Source organism: Phaenicophaeus curvirostris, chromosome 2 (assembly GCF_032191515.1).
Source record: "Phaenicophaeus curvirostris isolate KB17595 chromosome 2, BPBGC_Pcur_1.0, whole genome shotgun sequence".
NCBI classification, from domain to species: Eukaryota; Metazoa; Chordata; class Aves; order Cuculiformes; family Cuculidae; genus Phaenicophaeus; species Phaenicophaeus curvirostris.
In genome coordinates, this window is record NC_091393.1 from 90,098,524 (window position 1) to 90,113,520 (window position 14,997).

A 14,997-nucleotide genomic window follows, 5' to 3' on the forward strand; every position below is an offset into this window, starting at 1 on the left:
CTCCTTTTGTAGCTAAAAACAGTATCATTAAGAATAATGGCATCATTAAGTACTAGAAGCTATTACTGGGGGTGAATTTGCTGCACTGATAATGAAGCTCTAGACAGGAAATGAAGATACTAATTACAAGATAAAACGCCTACTCAGTTAATTGGAAGCAACAGCGAATAAAAAGAAATGCATTTGCAAAAGTTCCTGACCTCTATCATTCAATAAGATGTTGTTTGGGTTCAAATCGCGGCACACAATTCCTTCTCTATGTAAAGCATCAAGGGCTACAACCATTTCAGCTGCCCATCTTTGAATGCAATCCTCTGGGATATAAAACCTGGAGGTTATCGCTAATCTTTCGTCGAGGTCCTGAAAAATTTGATGTATTTCCTTCTCCCCTGCTACTACTATTTTGTCTTCCCTTTTTGGTGCTGTCTTTTTACTTTCAGCTGCTGGTAACAAAGCCAAACTTGTTCCCTCTTTCGCAAAGTCTTCGGTTTGATCGGAAAACAGCAACACTGCTTCATTTCTTAACATGTCTCCATCCAAGCTAACATCTTGAGCACCTGAGAGCTGGTTGGAACCAAATGAACTTTCTTCTTTGTTCGTCACATTTAAGGAGCAGGCTCCAAGCCCTTGAAACAGAGCCCCATCTTCTAAACTACCTACCTCTTGGTCAGATGTAAAGAGAGTCCCAAGACCTCCCTGAGTGACACCACTTTGCCCATTTGCTTCTTCGTGGGAAAGATCACCCACTTCTGGTGCCACATGATTAGGCTCTTGGTCAAATGCTTCACATGGCTCTGAGGAATTATTTAACTGCAAGACATCAGGTGTTTCTAATAACTTTACTTCCAACATGTTCCTATCAGTTTTTGTAAACTTTGTTTGCTTTGACAACACTGCCTCTTCTGTTTCATCAGACATACCAGGTAAGTTTATTAAGAGATCAGGCCTTCCTTCATCAATGCTATTCACATCATCAAGAGCAGCATCTTTAAAGGAGATAACTGGCACAGAGTCATTGGAACCCCGGCTTATAGTGTCATGAGCTCTCGCATCCATTCGGCTCTCTAGAGCGTCCAAGCTTCTGTCATGATTTGGGACAGAAAACAATGGCTTCAAAGGCTCTGATTTCAGGTTATATAGCTTTTCTCCAAAATCAAGCCCCATGAGTTCACTAGTGCTATCTTTGCTGTCTATCCTGAAGAGTTCCATGGGGCTGTTCTTCGATTTAGTTAATGAGTCCAATATCCTAGTAGGGCTACCCATTTCCAACTCAGCATCATCAATGAAAAGCTGTCGTTCCTGAGATGCAACCTGAGAGGTGAAGCTATCACCACCACCAACACTGCATTTCTGCAAGCAACTTCTCTGTTTGGCATTTAGACCTTCAGTCTCCAGTTTAACCACTGGTTCCTCATTTAGAGAACCAGAATCAATTTTTTCTTGCCCATATTCATTGCATAATGTTAAATAACTAGTAGTGCACTCTTCTTCTGAGCTAGATCCTGAGTCCATCCACTGCGAACTCTCTTGGCCATCTTCCTGGTTGCTGCTGTCATCTTGAGAGCTTGGCGTCAGGCTGCTCTTCAGTGGGATCACCTTCAGCATGCTCTCCCCATAACTTTCTCTGGAATCGGTGCTGCTACCAGTTTCTTTAGGACTAGGTGTTGGCTGCTCCAGGTAAATTTTAGTCGAACTGGATGTTCTGGATTCAGGAACTTCAAAACTCTCTTCAGGACTTCTGTTTAAGAATTTATTGACATAAGACCACAGTTTTCCTCCTGCAAGAAAAGAGGGGGGATTCTTAATTTCTTTCAAAACAGAAACAGTTTCATTATGAAACAAGAAAATACACTCATTGTCACAATGCACTATGTTCTTCTGCCCATAGACGAAGTTGCATCAGCTACTTCAAGAGGAAATAATTACAGGGACCACAACTTGCTTTTCATGCAGATTTGTATTAATACATAAATATTTAAAGAGCTGCATCTGATATTAATCTTTTTATTTTTTTAAACTTCAGTAAAGTCTCATTTCACAGTCTGTCTCAAGTTGCACAGTGGTGACTACTCTCCATCTGCTGTCTCAAAAGAAAGCAAAAACTAAGGAAGATCAAATGGTTTAATGCCCATCACCAGTTCTGCCTGTACTAAATACTTCAGTATCACAGCTCCAAGCTCCTGAGCAACATTAAGGGAGGTGGACTAAAAACTAATTAGCAATTCCAGTAAGGGGAAGGGAATTACCTTACACTAAAAGGATATTTTAAGCATCTGTTTCTCTCTTTGAAGAAGGGAGTTTTTAGTTAAATATGGATGTTTTTCTCCCTTTAACTTTAGAACTCAAGAAAGATTTTATGCCTTGCTGCATTACACAAGGATTTATCAGTACTCTATGTTACAGTGACAAACCAGTTCCCTTACATCAAAGGCTCTAAGAAAGTCACAGTTCCAAAAGAAATAGTTACATTTAAAAAATACAAGACAGGACTTACTAAGTTTCCAAACACTGTACTTACAAAAAAGTCTTACAGATTCTAAAACATAATTTGCAAAAAAAAACAAATCAAGAAGTTACTGCATCTCTTGCACACTCCAAAGAATTTGGCCTAAGGCTAGAAAGCCACCTTTGATAACTTACGGGAAAATGCAAAGTCAAGACACGTCAGTTTAAAAGATTGTGCAGAAATTCTAGGAGTTCTAACAAACTCTTTGTAGGAGGAAAAAAGAAGTATCCAGCCCACTGGGCATCTGCAAAGTTTTCATTGGGTGGGGGTTTTTTTTGTTTTCTCCCTCTTCTTTTTTTTATCTTATTTGGCTAAAACAGAGTTTTATATTTTTCCCAAATACAGTCTTTAATGGTTATTTTTAAACAGTCTCCATATCAAGCAAAATTCCTTTAGAAAGCACAATAAAGGAAGAAAGTATTTTTCATTGCCTAGGAACAGGTTTTCTATATTCCAGGTATTTCAAAAAATAACTTATCAAAGGCAGAAAACCCTTGATTCTTAAAAAATGAATTTGAATAATATAATGTGGGGTCTTCTTGCCCTCCATCCCCCTGGCTAAGACAAGACTTGTTTTTTAAGAGGAAGAAATAAAAGTCTCATTGGTTGTAGTGAAACTAAGTATATTAGAAATATTAAGAGAGAATTCTAATAGCTTGAGTCCAATGGTAAAAATGACAACTTAGATCCATTAACCCACATGGTTTCTGTCATATGCTACAAACTGACTTTAGTAGGTCAGAATGACTCTTGCGACCTTCTAGAAGACAAAGAGAAAGGATGCCAGGTAAACGAACAGGAGTAAATGGAAGGAATGCTCATAGAGAAGGGAACAAGAACTGCTATAGCGACCACTGTATTGCATAAGCACTTTAAACACTTACCCAAGGATGCACTCCAAATACCTAAAAGCGTGCCATGCTACAGTAGCATGACATGGCTCATCGGTCAGTCCCACATGAGCAGCATTAGCAGCCACAGCCCCCAGCCCTGCAGAGCAGGTTGCCTCCCTGGGCAGCTACTAACTCTGAGCTTGCCTGGACACAAGCACCCAGCAATGGTGAGACCAAGGGCCCTGGTCCTGCCAGCCTGACGAGTGTTTGACAAGCAGGACCTCACCTCTGTGAGGAGCAGGGAGTCCCTGCAAAATCTTAGATGAAGCCACTTGCCTTAAATAAGATGTATTAGAGCCAGGGCACTGCCGTGCCTTCTGATCCCTGCAGCTTGCATGGGACTTCAGAATTACTGATTTTGTTTTGTATAAATATGAGTTGTTCATCCCACAATCACCAATAATTCTTTTTCTAACACTACATTTTTACACTTATTCATGCTTTTCCTATGGAATGGCAGAGAAGGAAAAGAACAGAAAAGAGAATGAGAGAGTGAGAACATACATACATTTATATATGTGTGAAAGACCACCTCCTCTTTTCCACATTTTCATCCATGACAAAAGCAGCAACACAAAAGTTTAATTTTTCCCCAAGATTTGGATGGAACAATATTTTTATAGCAATTGCTTAGCTTAAAAATTTCAATTAAATTATTTTAAGTAAACAGTTCTTGCAAAATAACTTTCCTCAGCTTATTAACTAGTCATGGAATTATTATTATATTATTTCTTACCAAACAATAAAACCTCATTTAACAACCAAACCACTGCTGCATTTAATAAAAAATAAAGTCTCCCCACCCCACTACCATTAATTACTACAAGCAAATGCTAAATATTTCTATCTTCAAATTACTTGTGTTTATTATTTGTGCTTCATAAATTTCTTATAAAAACACAAATCTCAGGTTTCAAAGGGTATTGACAGAACATGACCCCTGAAAACCCACATTACATTTCTGTAGCTCGGGCCAGTGCCTGGCACAACAGCACCTCAGCCTCCAGGCACAGCTATAATGCAAATATTAGCACCATTAGACACAAGTACTAAGAAAAGGTCTTTCTAATGGAGGCCTGGGTTAAGCTTTGGAATCGGGGATGCAGAAAGCTCAAAACTTTATTTCTGTGGTCTACTACCACAGTTGTCATTACTGGATACTAGGTGTGCTCTTACTTGCAACACTTGAAGGGCTCTCACTGACCAAAGCGTTTCATATCCCTGTATTAAGTAGGAAGGGGATGGGCTGCCCGGCAGTATTAAAAGTGCAAGAATTATCCTCACACAATTTTGCTTTTCACACGCAGACAGGTCAAGATGCTCTCAGGTTAACTCCTGTCTTCTGCTCCCTCCACCCCACTTCATGAAAGATTTCATGAAGCCTCCACCAGATTTTGGCCTCTACTCAAAGTCTTAGAGCAGCTTAAGAAAGAAGGAGGCACAAGATGGATTAAGAAAGGAAAACAGATGCATTGAGATCAATCCTTCAAAACCCTATAGAAAAAAACCACTGCAAAAGTCAAGAGGTTCAGAGTACATTTTTTTAAATGTTTGATTTCAAATGCTTTTAGCAAACCTAAAATTTGCAAAAGACAAAAAATATCTCTTTACCCTCACAGAATTCAGGAATTCAACACTGTTCACCTATGAAAACAGAACTGCAACAATGACTTCTATTAGTAAAGGTGTTATTATCTTGCCTTATTAATAAAGAAGTTGCTCATTAATAATCACTTGGACTTAGAAGTCACATTGGAATGTCAGATACTTACTGACACTCCAATTTAGAGTTAAATGCAAGTAAATACATAAAAAAATATTTACGTCCAAATATGTTTACGAACAAATATTTCAAGACTGGCCTCCTGGTCAAGTGGAAATACGTAAATAAATGCTATTCAATAATTGTGTTCTATAGTGAAAAACAACAATTTTATTTCGTTCTGAAAACGTCCAATCCGGGGTCAAACAAGAGTGATATTTGTATCTGGGTATATAATTATGCCTTTATGAATGACATATTAATAATCTTCCCCCCTCTCCCCGTGTGTTGTGCAAGATCAAGAAAACCCATTAGCAAGCCATGCATGTTTAAAGTGCTTACGCATTGATTTTTACAGAAATCAATCCAAATAAGTAAGGTTCAGTCACTGTCAAATAGTCTAACATATTAAATAACTATAAAGGCTACCATTTGAAGTTAAAGTTTATTAGTGTTTAATACAATTTCAGAAGTACCATATCAACATAACTAATTATTAAGATAATTTTCTTCTGCCACGCATTGACTACCAGTCCAGCTCACCCTTTCTGGCTTTATTAGCCCGTGAAAATCACCAAGGTCTACATTCTCTGAAGATATTCAATGTAAAATTACTTATTAGAATCACCTTACTTAACCACATTGGAGGTTATACTTCTGCTTTAAGAGGCAGAATCTAAAAAGCTAGTGTCCAAAATAATCAATAATTTCAGCATAAAGTGACTAAGTGATGAAGGTGGCTAAGAATCTGGTTAGTTCCATAATTTTTTTTTTTTTATTCTTTGGAACATTTCTGCAGGTTTTTCGTTATTAACAGCACATGATGCAGGAACATGACATACAGACTATACAGTATGTATCATAGGATAAAATGAAACCTAACAAATCAGTAAACTTGTTGTCCTAAACATGTTTTTGTTTTAGCTAACAAGAAAAATTTATGGCCTGTTCTATTTTTCCTCACCCAGTGCTCAGACACTCACCATTTCAGCTTCACATCCTTAAAGACTGGCTGACTAAGAGACACATTCCAAAATACATCAGCGGCTCTTGCCACCTTGGCCCATTGGTTTACTCTGAAGGACAATGTATTCCAGTGCCTGCAGAACTGGAATGCAGCTAAGAATGCAGTACTCACTCTTTTCAGGAAATCCCAAACAATCTCAAAGCAAGCAATTCAGGCTTCCAAATAACTGTGACAATATAGGGAAGAAAAAACAGAGTACTGAAAGACATTTGCTTAAATTATTCTCCACAACTGGGCCAAACTCTCTACATCATGGTATAAGAATTTGTATGGCTATGAGGACCAATTGTAAGTCATGCACCTCATTATTCTTTACTGGAAAAAGTACAACCTAATGGTTTCCTTACAATCGCTGTTCTTGTCAATAAAGATGTGGCTAGTGGTGAAGTTCATCATGTTAATATACAATGATTACGTAAAACTATGATTGTATAGTTTTTGAGCCAAGAAAGAATCAGATGTGTAGGCACTGCTACGTACAATAATAGTGTTTCACAGCATCCCTGTGAGGCTGCAGCGTACAGATGAATCGGAAGCTAATCTCCAACCTAATGACAGTAGTTACAAACACCAGAGCCTTAGATACATGGCTGCTTCCACTGCCACTGGTGAATCTGTGCTACAAAGTTTGCTAGTTTAGGCAAAGTTCCCACTTCCTGATGCATTTTAAGCAAAAGCTGTTATTTCAAAGCAGCCTCCTGAAAATGTCACTTGCCAAGGACCATATCACCTTTCCTACATTTTCCAATCGCTGTCAAATCTTTACAGTTAGTACTATCTCCTTTCCTAACAACAAATCTTCAGCTTTGTGAGCCAGAACACTACTGCCTTGTTGTCTATCAACTCCTGTATGCAGCAAGCCACTTCAGCATGAAGTTTCTTGAGTGCTCTCCAGATTGATAGAACTCCAGCTTGTTTATGCTTAAAGAGATTTGACAGCTTCTAACAGCCACTTAAACTTTGATGTCCCATGGAAGCCCCCCAGCCTATTTTTGAAGCATCTGCTTCTAAAATTTCTGGAGTTAGTACTGCCAAGAAGAAGTGAGGCCTTATTAACATCAGATTGGCTCTCCATCACGCTAGAACTTGCCAAGTGCTTTCCAACAAAGCTACAAGATAACTTTATGGACTTTTGTGCTTCTGAGAAACCCTTGAAGTCTCCAGCTGTGACCATGAGAAAAGCCTGTAGGAGAACCCAAGACTTTACTCACCAATTCTGAGCAGGCAATGGTTTGATGATTTACAGAAAAAAAAAAAAAAAGACTTCATCTTGAGCAAGAATCTGGGGCCAAGAGTCTAGGGTTAAACTCTCAGAATTTCATACAAAACCTAATAGTGTTGCACTTATTAATATAGCTAAAATTCACTACAAACAGGAAATAGCAAGCTGTTAGCAAATATGTAATGTCTGTGTATAACATTAAAACCTCCTCTGAATTTGCTATAATTGAAGTCACTGCCCACTTAAATTAATATTTTACTCTTGAACTTCCCAATGATGCAGCTAACATACCTAACATAATAAATCACCACAAAGTAATATATTTATAAATGTGACTGGCAGTACCATCTTTCCTATTGGAACAGAACTACTTGGAGTATGAATGTTAAGAGCATTCACGAAGCTACAAAGCAAAATTTCAGAACCTATCATATAAAAAGCATTGTCCTAGAAATTTCTGTCCTTTCCCAAAATAAATAAGTAACTTCTCTATTTTTATTTGCTCCAAGACAAACAAAATTTTAAGAGAGCTTTATCTATAGAGATTCCAAGGCTTGAAAATTAAGCCTTCCTCCCGAATCACTTTCCAGCATCAGTCCTCTGGGACAAGGTGACATGCAGAGGCCATGAAGTTTTAAAAGCAACAAAAGTATTATATATATTATAATATAATAATAATAAAATATAATAATATATAATTATTATATATACTCACTTAAGTATTTGGGATTAGGCCCTGTAGCTGCATTATGCTTTTTTTGTACGCGTTCTCAGGCAACTTAGGCATGACTTTGTACCCCTCAATCACTCCTTTTCCTCCCCCTTTGCCTGTTCCAAGCCCAGTCAGTAAGTTCATGAAAGCAAGCAACTATCTTTAGACAATAATCTTATTAATTCCCTGAAAATCAGGGAGAAGTCCTTATAGTACATCACTATTTTCAAACAGTTTGCAAACAAGGATAGAGATGAAACCATTTCCAACCTATTTGCTGCTTTACCAGAAAACCCTATGCAATTTATAACTTATACCCACAAGTGTCCAAGTCAAGTGAATCCACTGATTATGTATTACCAACAAGACCCCCAATCCGCACTGAAATCCCTTAAGGTCCTTGTAGCTCTCCCTTTCCTCCCCAGCACAACCTGCCAGTCCTTCATCCTCCCCTCAATGCTCCCCAGTTCTTCCCAGACGCTGTTTCCCTTCAGAGCTCTCCCTGTAGAAAGCACTCATATCTCATCAGCACCTTCTCTCCCAATTCCACCTCAAAATAACCCTTCACCTCCCATGTCTCCTACTTGCATGGTTTTGACCCACAGCTGGGAGAAAAGCTACATGAGCCATAGCTGCCTCTGAGTATGTATTTGCTGCCTGACCCACCAAAATGCGGATGCTTGACAGACACCACCTCCAGTGATGGCAGATCACACAAATGACATGGGGTGCTGCACAAGGCCGTGTGTTGCACAAACCTGATTTAGAAGCCACTTAGTAAATTAAAAACCCTTTCCCTAAGGAAGGAAGGAAATCAAAACATTGCAGCCTATGTTGGTAAGTGCAAGACATTCAGGCCAACCACATTTCACCGGATTTGTGACCATGTCAAAGATGACCAAGAGAGAGTAATTCCTTTGTAAGGACTACGTTCATCCATCCCAAACGTTAAGCTGAGATTTCTCTTCTTAAATGAAAGAGGTCTGATCATGCAATGTCTCCATTTTTCTCTCTTTTGTCACAATAAAATTATCACTTCCAGGATTTTATCTTTGTCAACTGGTCATGGTAAGCGGTCCTTAAAATTTTCGGACTCAATGATCTTAAAGGTTTTTTCCAACCTAAACAATTCTGCAATTATGTGACCACTGCCCCCCCCACTACTTCTTCATCCACTTTTCCATCTGTCTTGAGAAGGAATGTTCTTCCCCAAGAGAAGAGAAAATCTGTAGGTCTTCAGAAATAGCAGAAACATTAGGAAGGAGTTTTTTAAATGATGATTTTTATCCTGTCTCTATTTGATTACACTAGCTGTAATGGAAGTTGGTATCTGACAAGGGTTGGTTTTTTGCTTGGTTTGGGCTTTGGTTTGGATATTTTTGAATATTATTTCTCCAAGCAAAATGTACCAGTTCATGTGGAGATTACAGTTAGGTGAGAGTTTCTAAGTTATTCTCTGAATTACACACACTTAAAGAAAAGTAGCATTGTACAGAGAAGTAAACCCTCAAGATCACCATCAGCCAACTGTAATATGCAGCCTTTCTTCATGCATCACTGCTCATGGCAAAATTAAGTCACAAATTTCAGAAACAGTCATTCATGTTGTAAAGTTAAAGTTAACTGGCCTCATGGGACAAATTGTTCATGAAAAAGCCAAAATCTAAGTTATTAGGATAAAAAGATAATATTCACTGTAATAAAATTACGTGCTCTATCGGTTAGCTTAGTTCCTTCACATCATCCATTCTGACTGAATTATTAACATTTCCTAAAAAAAGAACTATTAGCAATCCCAAAATTTATATTCTGCGCTCATTCTATACAAATACGGGTAATTACATTTAGGGAATATTTAAATCCAGGTGTCGGATGAAAAAATCAAAATGTAATTATTTTGTGCCACCTGTTCCCTGTACATTTAACAGGAATTTTATAAATAGTTTGAAGGCACAACTCTGTGGTTCTGCTTTGAACTCATGTGTGACGCCACTAGCTATTTTCTTAAAAAAAGATAACTATGCAATATTAACCAATAGCAAATGTTCATGTTTTTTTAGCAGAGAGTTATTAAATTCTTGTGTAAATACTTGTCATTTTAACTGCAAGATGCTAAAAAGATTTTACTAGCCAAAACCACCTCAGAAATGATGGCAAATACTGCAGATAGTTGCAGTCAAAGCATTCACTCTCTTGTAGAAAATAAACAGTTGGAAGTTTTCAATATTGCTAGAATTCAAGTGACCCATCAGGATTTGAGGCCATCTGAAACAGAAATCAGATCCACCACGGAACAGCAGCAAAAAAGAGGGAGGGCTGGAGGATGGGAGTGGGGTGTCTTACATGACATTCCCTAGGCACACTAAAAAATATTTTAATTAAATGTACAAGAGATTAATTTAACAATGAAATGTACCACTGATTAAAACTTAAACCTTTACCTCTTTTCAGCAATATATGTAAACAAGAGACAAACCTTCTGCATGCTGTAACACGAGAAAGACAGACTCATCGGAGATGATGTACTTGTGCAGACACACCATGTTGGGCACACAGCGGGGGATGATGGTCGTTCTGCTCCTGCTGTACTCACTACTTTTCCTTAGACCCTGACAGAGAACAAAAAGGTCAGTTGTACCCTCAGTTGCCTTTGGAGCCTGCTGTGCTCTGTGTTTATCAACCAAACTAATCTATCCGAGTTACTCTGGGCTTCAGAGAAACCACTCATCTGCTGCTCTATGCCCCTCAGTCCCCCGAGGCTGTGCTGATGGCATCTGGCGCACTTCCAGAGAACAGAAGATGGCACAAAGCTGCCATTAAAATCAATTACATGGGTCAATGTTTTTATTAGAATCTCTCTCAAACTAAGTCATCAGGATGACACTCAGTTATTTCCCTGTGACCTTTTTTTAAAATTTTATTTTTGTGTGTGACCAAAAGACACTATTAAAAAAATTCAATTTGAGTTCTAAAGACAAAATAATGTCTTAGCCTTACAGGTAATCCTCACATTTCCATTGTACTTAACTAAAGATAACAACCACCACAACAAAAAGGAAAGGAAAGGAAAGGATTAGTCTCCTTGAGAGGTAATGATTTTTGGGAGGTAGCATGGAGATGAAGTTGCCAGGAGTGAAAAAATTGATGTGGGAGGGAGAAAGAAAGGGGAGAGAGAAAGAGAAAAAAAAATTATGTCAATAGTGTGACCTATTACAATATTGATAAACATAAGCAGTTAAATGGGAAATTCAATTACCCTATCTGCCAGTAGATAAAATGAGGTTCGGATATACAATATTCACAAATAATCCTTTCTGAGGAACAAACAGGTTTTCTGCACCCTGGATATACTCAAGACAAACAATTTCAAGGGTCAGATGCACAAAGTTAAGGCAGAGTTGTAAGCCAGACCTGAAGCAAAGTAACAAAATGTTAACAACTAATTAGAACTCTATGTTTGGTAACAGTTTTTCAGCCCTTCCTCTCATCAGCAGTGGAATTCATGCCAAGAAGAGCCTGAAATAATGGCCATAATAACAATACTCATACTACACTAATTCTCAGCATCATAGGATATTGGGATCTTGATCTGAGCACTTTCTGAAACACAAACGAGTAATGGGAAAAAAATATTATTAATTCGTTAATTCAATTAAACTCAATTTTCACAGCCTATCAATGTAAAACATACGAAAGCAATTTTGAATAAGACCAGTCATCCATTTCATTCAGAATTGGCCAATATCTTCTTCAACTAAGGGAAGACCAAACACAAAGTCTTGTGGATGTACTTGGGCTAAGGAGAATTTTCACCTTAATCAGCAGCCAGCACATGTCCTGAGTCACCAAGGTTTTACAGATGCTTTAAGCAGCACATTGAAACTGTGATTCTTTACCGAAGCCTGCTAAGGTGTTAGCCTCAATAACTGGTGTCTACTCAAGTGAGTAAACCAGCACATCTGAGGACAAGAGACATTACAGAGAAAGGAAGGGAAAGCAACTGAATATCAACAAAAAGAATTCCAGTGCACTTAACAGGAATATTTGTATTAACATAACAATGTATCACAGGGATAACTCTTTACATTAGATACTAATTGATCTCTGTGTTGGTGTAATATAGGAGACCAAACTGTTTAGAGAAGTAATCAACGATTTTACTCACCTTCAGTATAAAGGTCTGCTGTGTTCTAGTGTCCATTACAAGCAAAACCTATGCAAAAAATATACAGAGAAATACTTAAGATTCACAGGAGTATGTTAACAAGACATGGTTCTTAAATCTAACGTTGAATATTCTTAAAAAAAAAAAAAAATTAAAGCCCGGCAGCATACATTTGATAATGAGCCGTTTATTGGAAAGAAATATGATTGAGGATATAGATCTCTCGAGAACTACCAGAACGTTACCTGATTCCTGCTAACTTAAAAAAAATGAATCCTAACCTGGTAACAGAAATAACCAGTACTTTATAATTACAGCAATAATCTAGAAGAACCCAGTTTATAGAAATAGAATAGTAGCAACACAATGAAGCGCAAAAAGTAACCCTCAAATAGCTTTACTTTCCTATGCCACTTCACTTAAACCCTCACTGTACCTACCCTCCTAGTGCAACACTTTTCTGCATCAGGCTTTCTATAAATCAAACATGTTGCCTACCAGTGGGTTACCAGAGAAAGGGTTTCTGCAGGGTGGCTAAATAGCTTCTTTCTGGGAAGCTAATCTAAAAAATGGCCACACACATGCCCAAGACAAGAAAAAGTGGTTTACCAACTGTATATTCACCGCTGCCTCCATCCTCCACTATCATTTCTGCTTTGCAACAATCATAAGCCACAACAGAAGTGGCTGTAAGGAAGTCCCTTTGTGCCACTGTAAACTAGCATTAAGGTAAAAATAAACAAACAAAAAAGGGATTTATTGAGGGAGAAAAGAGCGGGTTCGTTGCAGACAGGAGAATACTTACAACTGCCGAGAGCATCTCTGCTAGGAGTGCATCACCTCTACTGAAAGCACTTTAAACGCAGTACAGCAATGAGAGAAGTACTAAATAATGTCTTCCCTCTTAGCAAGCTTGATTTATTTATATGTTGAAAATAAAATTAAAAAAACAAATGTATGTGTATATACATATCAGCGAACATGCGTCTTTAGAGAGCTGGGACCCTCCACATCTTCAACTCCTGCTTGGAAATGAACTGTTCTTAAACTCCAAGAACATAGATATACTTGAAAAGTGCTAGTTGCAAGACAGCCAGATGACCAGCACAAGATCAACCTTCCTCTAGGAACAAGATTTTGCACTCACTGTTTATTTACAATAGACATCGTAAACTTCCAGTATAAATATTCAGGCTAAATACATGCTTAAGTGTTTAACTAGTTCAGAATCTGACTGCTTAGTTTGAAGCTACAGTATCAGTTACCTCTTCTTAGTCTCTGCTTTAAAGGGATTTATTTTGATCCAGAGGAAAATATGGAATGAGTCAGACACAATCTTTCAAACATTTTCTCCAAAAATATCTTAAATGGACCTAAAGAATAATGTAAATGTGTACTCTGAACAGATTGATGCAAATATACCAAAATATTTAGGCTACAAAATCAAACACCTAGTGTGTCATAAATGCCAGCACTGGAGCTAAAAAACTTTGAGTTCAATAGACAAGATGCAGCAACTCCAAATCAAGAGACAAGATGCAGTGAAGATGGAGCCAACTCACATCAAAAAAGACTTCTTGCAGAGGAACAACATGTCAGGTGTAATATTGCGTTGGATTCATCAGGGGACAGGAGAACACCACAGCAGTCTCCCTCACTTCCCTGCTGTGTGGGGCAGTGATGTGGTCATGTCTGCTATCTCTGAAAGGGTGAAGTCTACCAGGCTGGCATGGTGAAGGCAACTGTGGAAACAGCCATCCAATGCAACTCCCCCAGAGAGGTGAGGTGGAGACATGCAAAATGTCCAGGCGGCTGGGCCAGGAGGAGATGTCTCAAGGTAGGGTTGTGCTGGCTTCCTCCAAGCAGCAGCAGCAGCAAAGCAACCATTGCTCTTTGGGACAGCCACATTCAAAATGCTGCCCTCCGTTTCCCCCCTATTACAACCGTGAGCATCTCAAGCAAGAGGAGGAAAATTGGAGCCTGTCCTAATCATTCTTCTCATCAAATTTCACCAAAAGAAGTGAGGTGACAGGCACTTCTCCATCTCGATAGTCTCCTCTTTTACTAGGATTGCACACAATTTTAAAAGACGTCCTATATCTTCTGATGAAAACAATATCAACAGAAGTTGGTGTCACCGAGATTTTCTGACTAAGGAAAGGCACACAGTTTCCATTTCAGGGACACAGGAAGGAAAGGCAAATGTCCCCAGGCCACTGAGTCTGCTGAACAATTTTGTGGGCCTCAACTGTGGCTTCCAGAAACACAGGAAACCAGCTGAATAAATAACAACTGTAAAACTGGTTTTGTTCTCCTTGCTTAACCAAAATGTGCAAAATTAAAAGTAAAAAAAAAAACCAACCACAAACAATCAAGCAATAAAGGACCAAACAATCAAATAATAAAGGACACCAAAAGAACAAAAGAAAAATAAAAGCCACTTTACAAGAGGTGCCAAAAGAGGTAAAAATGGTTCAGAAACAAGCATAAGTTAACAGCCACTTTACTCATTCTTGTCCCAAGTTTCTTTGCAACTAGACACTGTTCACATTGAGGCAATAAATACGAGAACATATGTGATTTTTTTTTAAATGTGCCCTTTGACTGTCAATATCTCCCAAACAGGTGTTGGCTAAATGATTATAAATTGGCCTCTGGATACACCTCTTCAACTGAGCCGTACAGGACTGGCGATAATATAATTAGACCT

The 14,997-nt window shown here is 38.3% G+C and overlaps 1 protein-coding gene across 2 annotated transcripts in view; it reads right to left on the reverse strand.

Moving 5' to 3' along the window:
* Positions 1-14,997, reverse strand: part of RPS6KC1 (ribosomal protein S6 kinase C1) — a 94,361-nt gene that overhangs the window by 18,474 nt on the left and 60,890 nt on the right. For both annotated transcript variants that reach the window (XM_069852823.1, XM_069852822.1), the window contains exons 10-12: positions 12,288-12,335; positions 10,599-10,731; positions 201-1,778 (exon numbers count right to left, since the gene is read on the reverse strand). In XM_069852823.1, the coding sequence (XP_069708924.1) occupies positions 201-1,778; positions 10,599-10,731; positions 12,288-12,335 (1,759 nt within the window). The remainder of the gene's footprint in view (positions 1-200; positions 1,779-10,598; positions 10,732-12,287; positions 12,336-14,997) is intronic.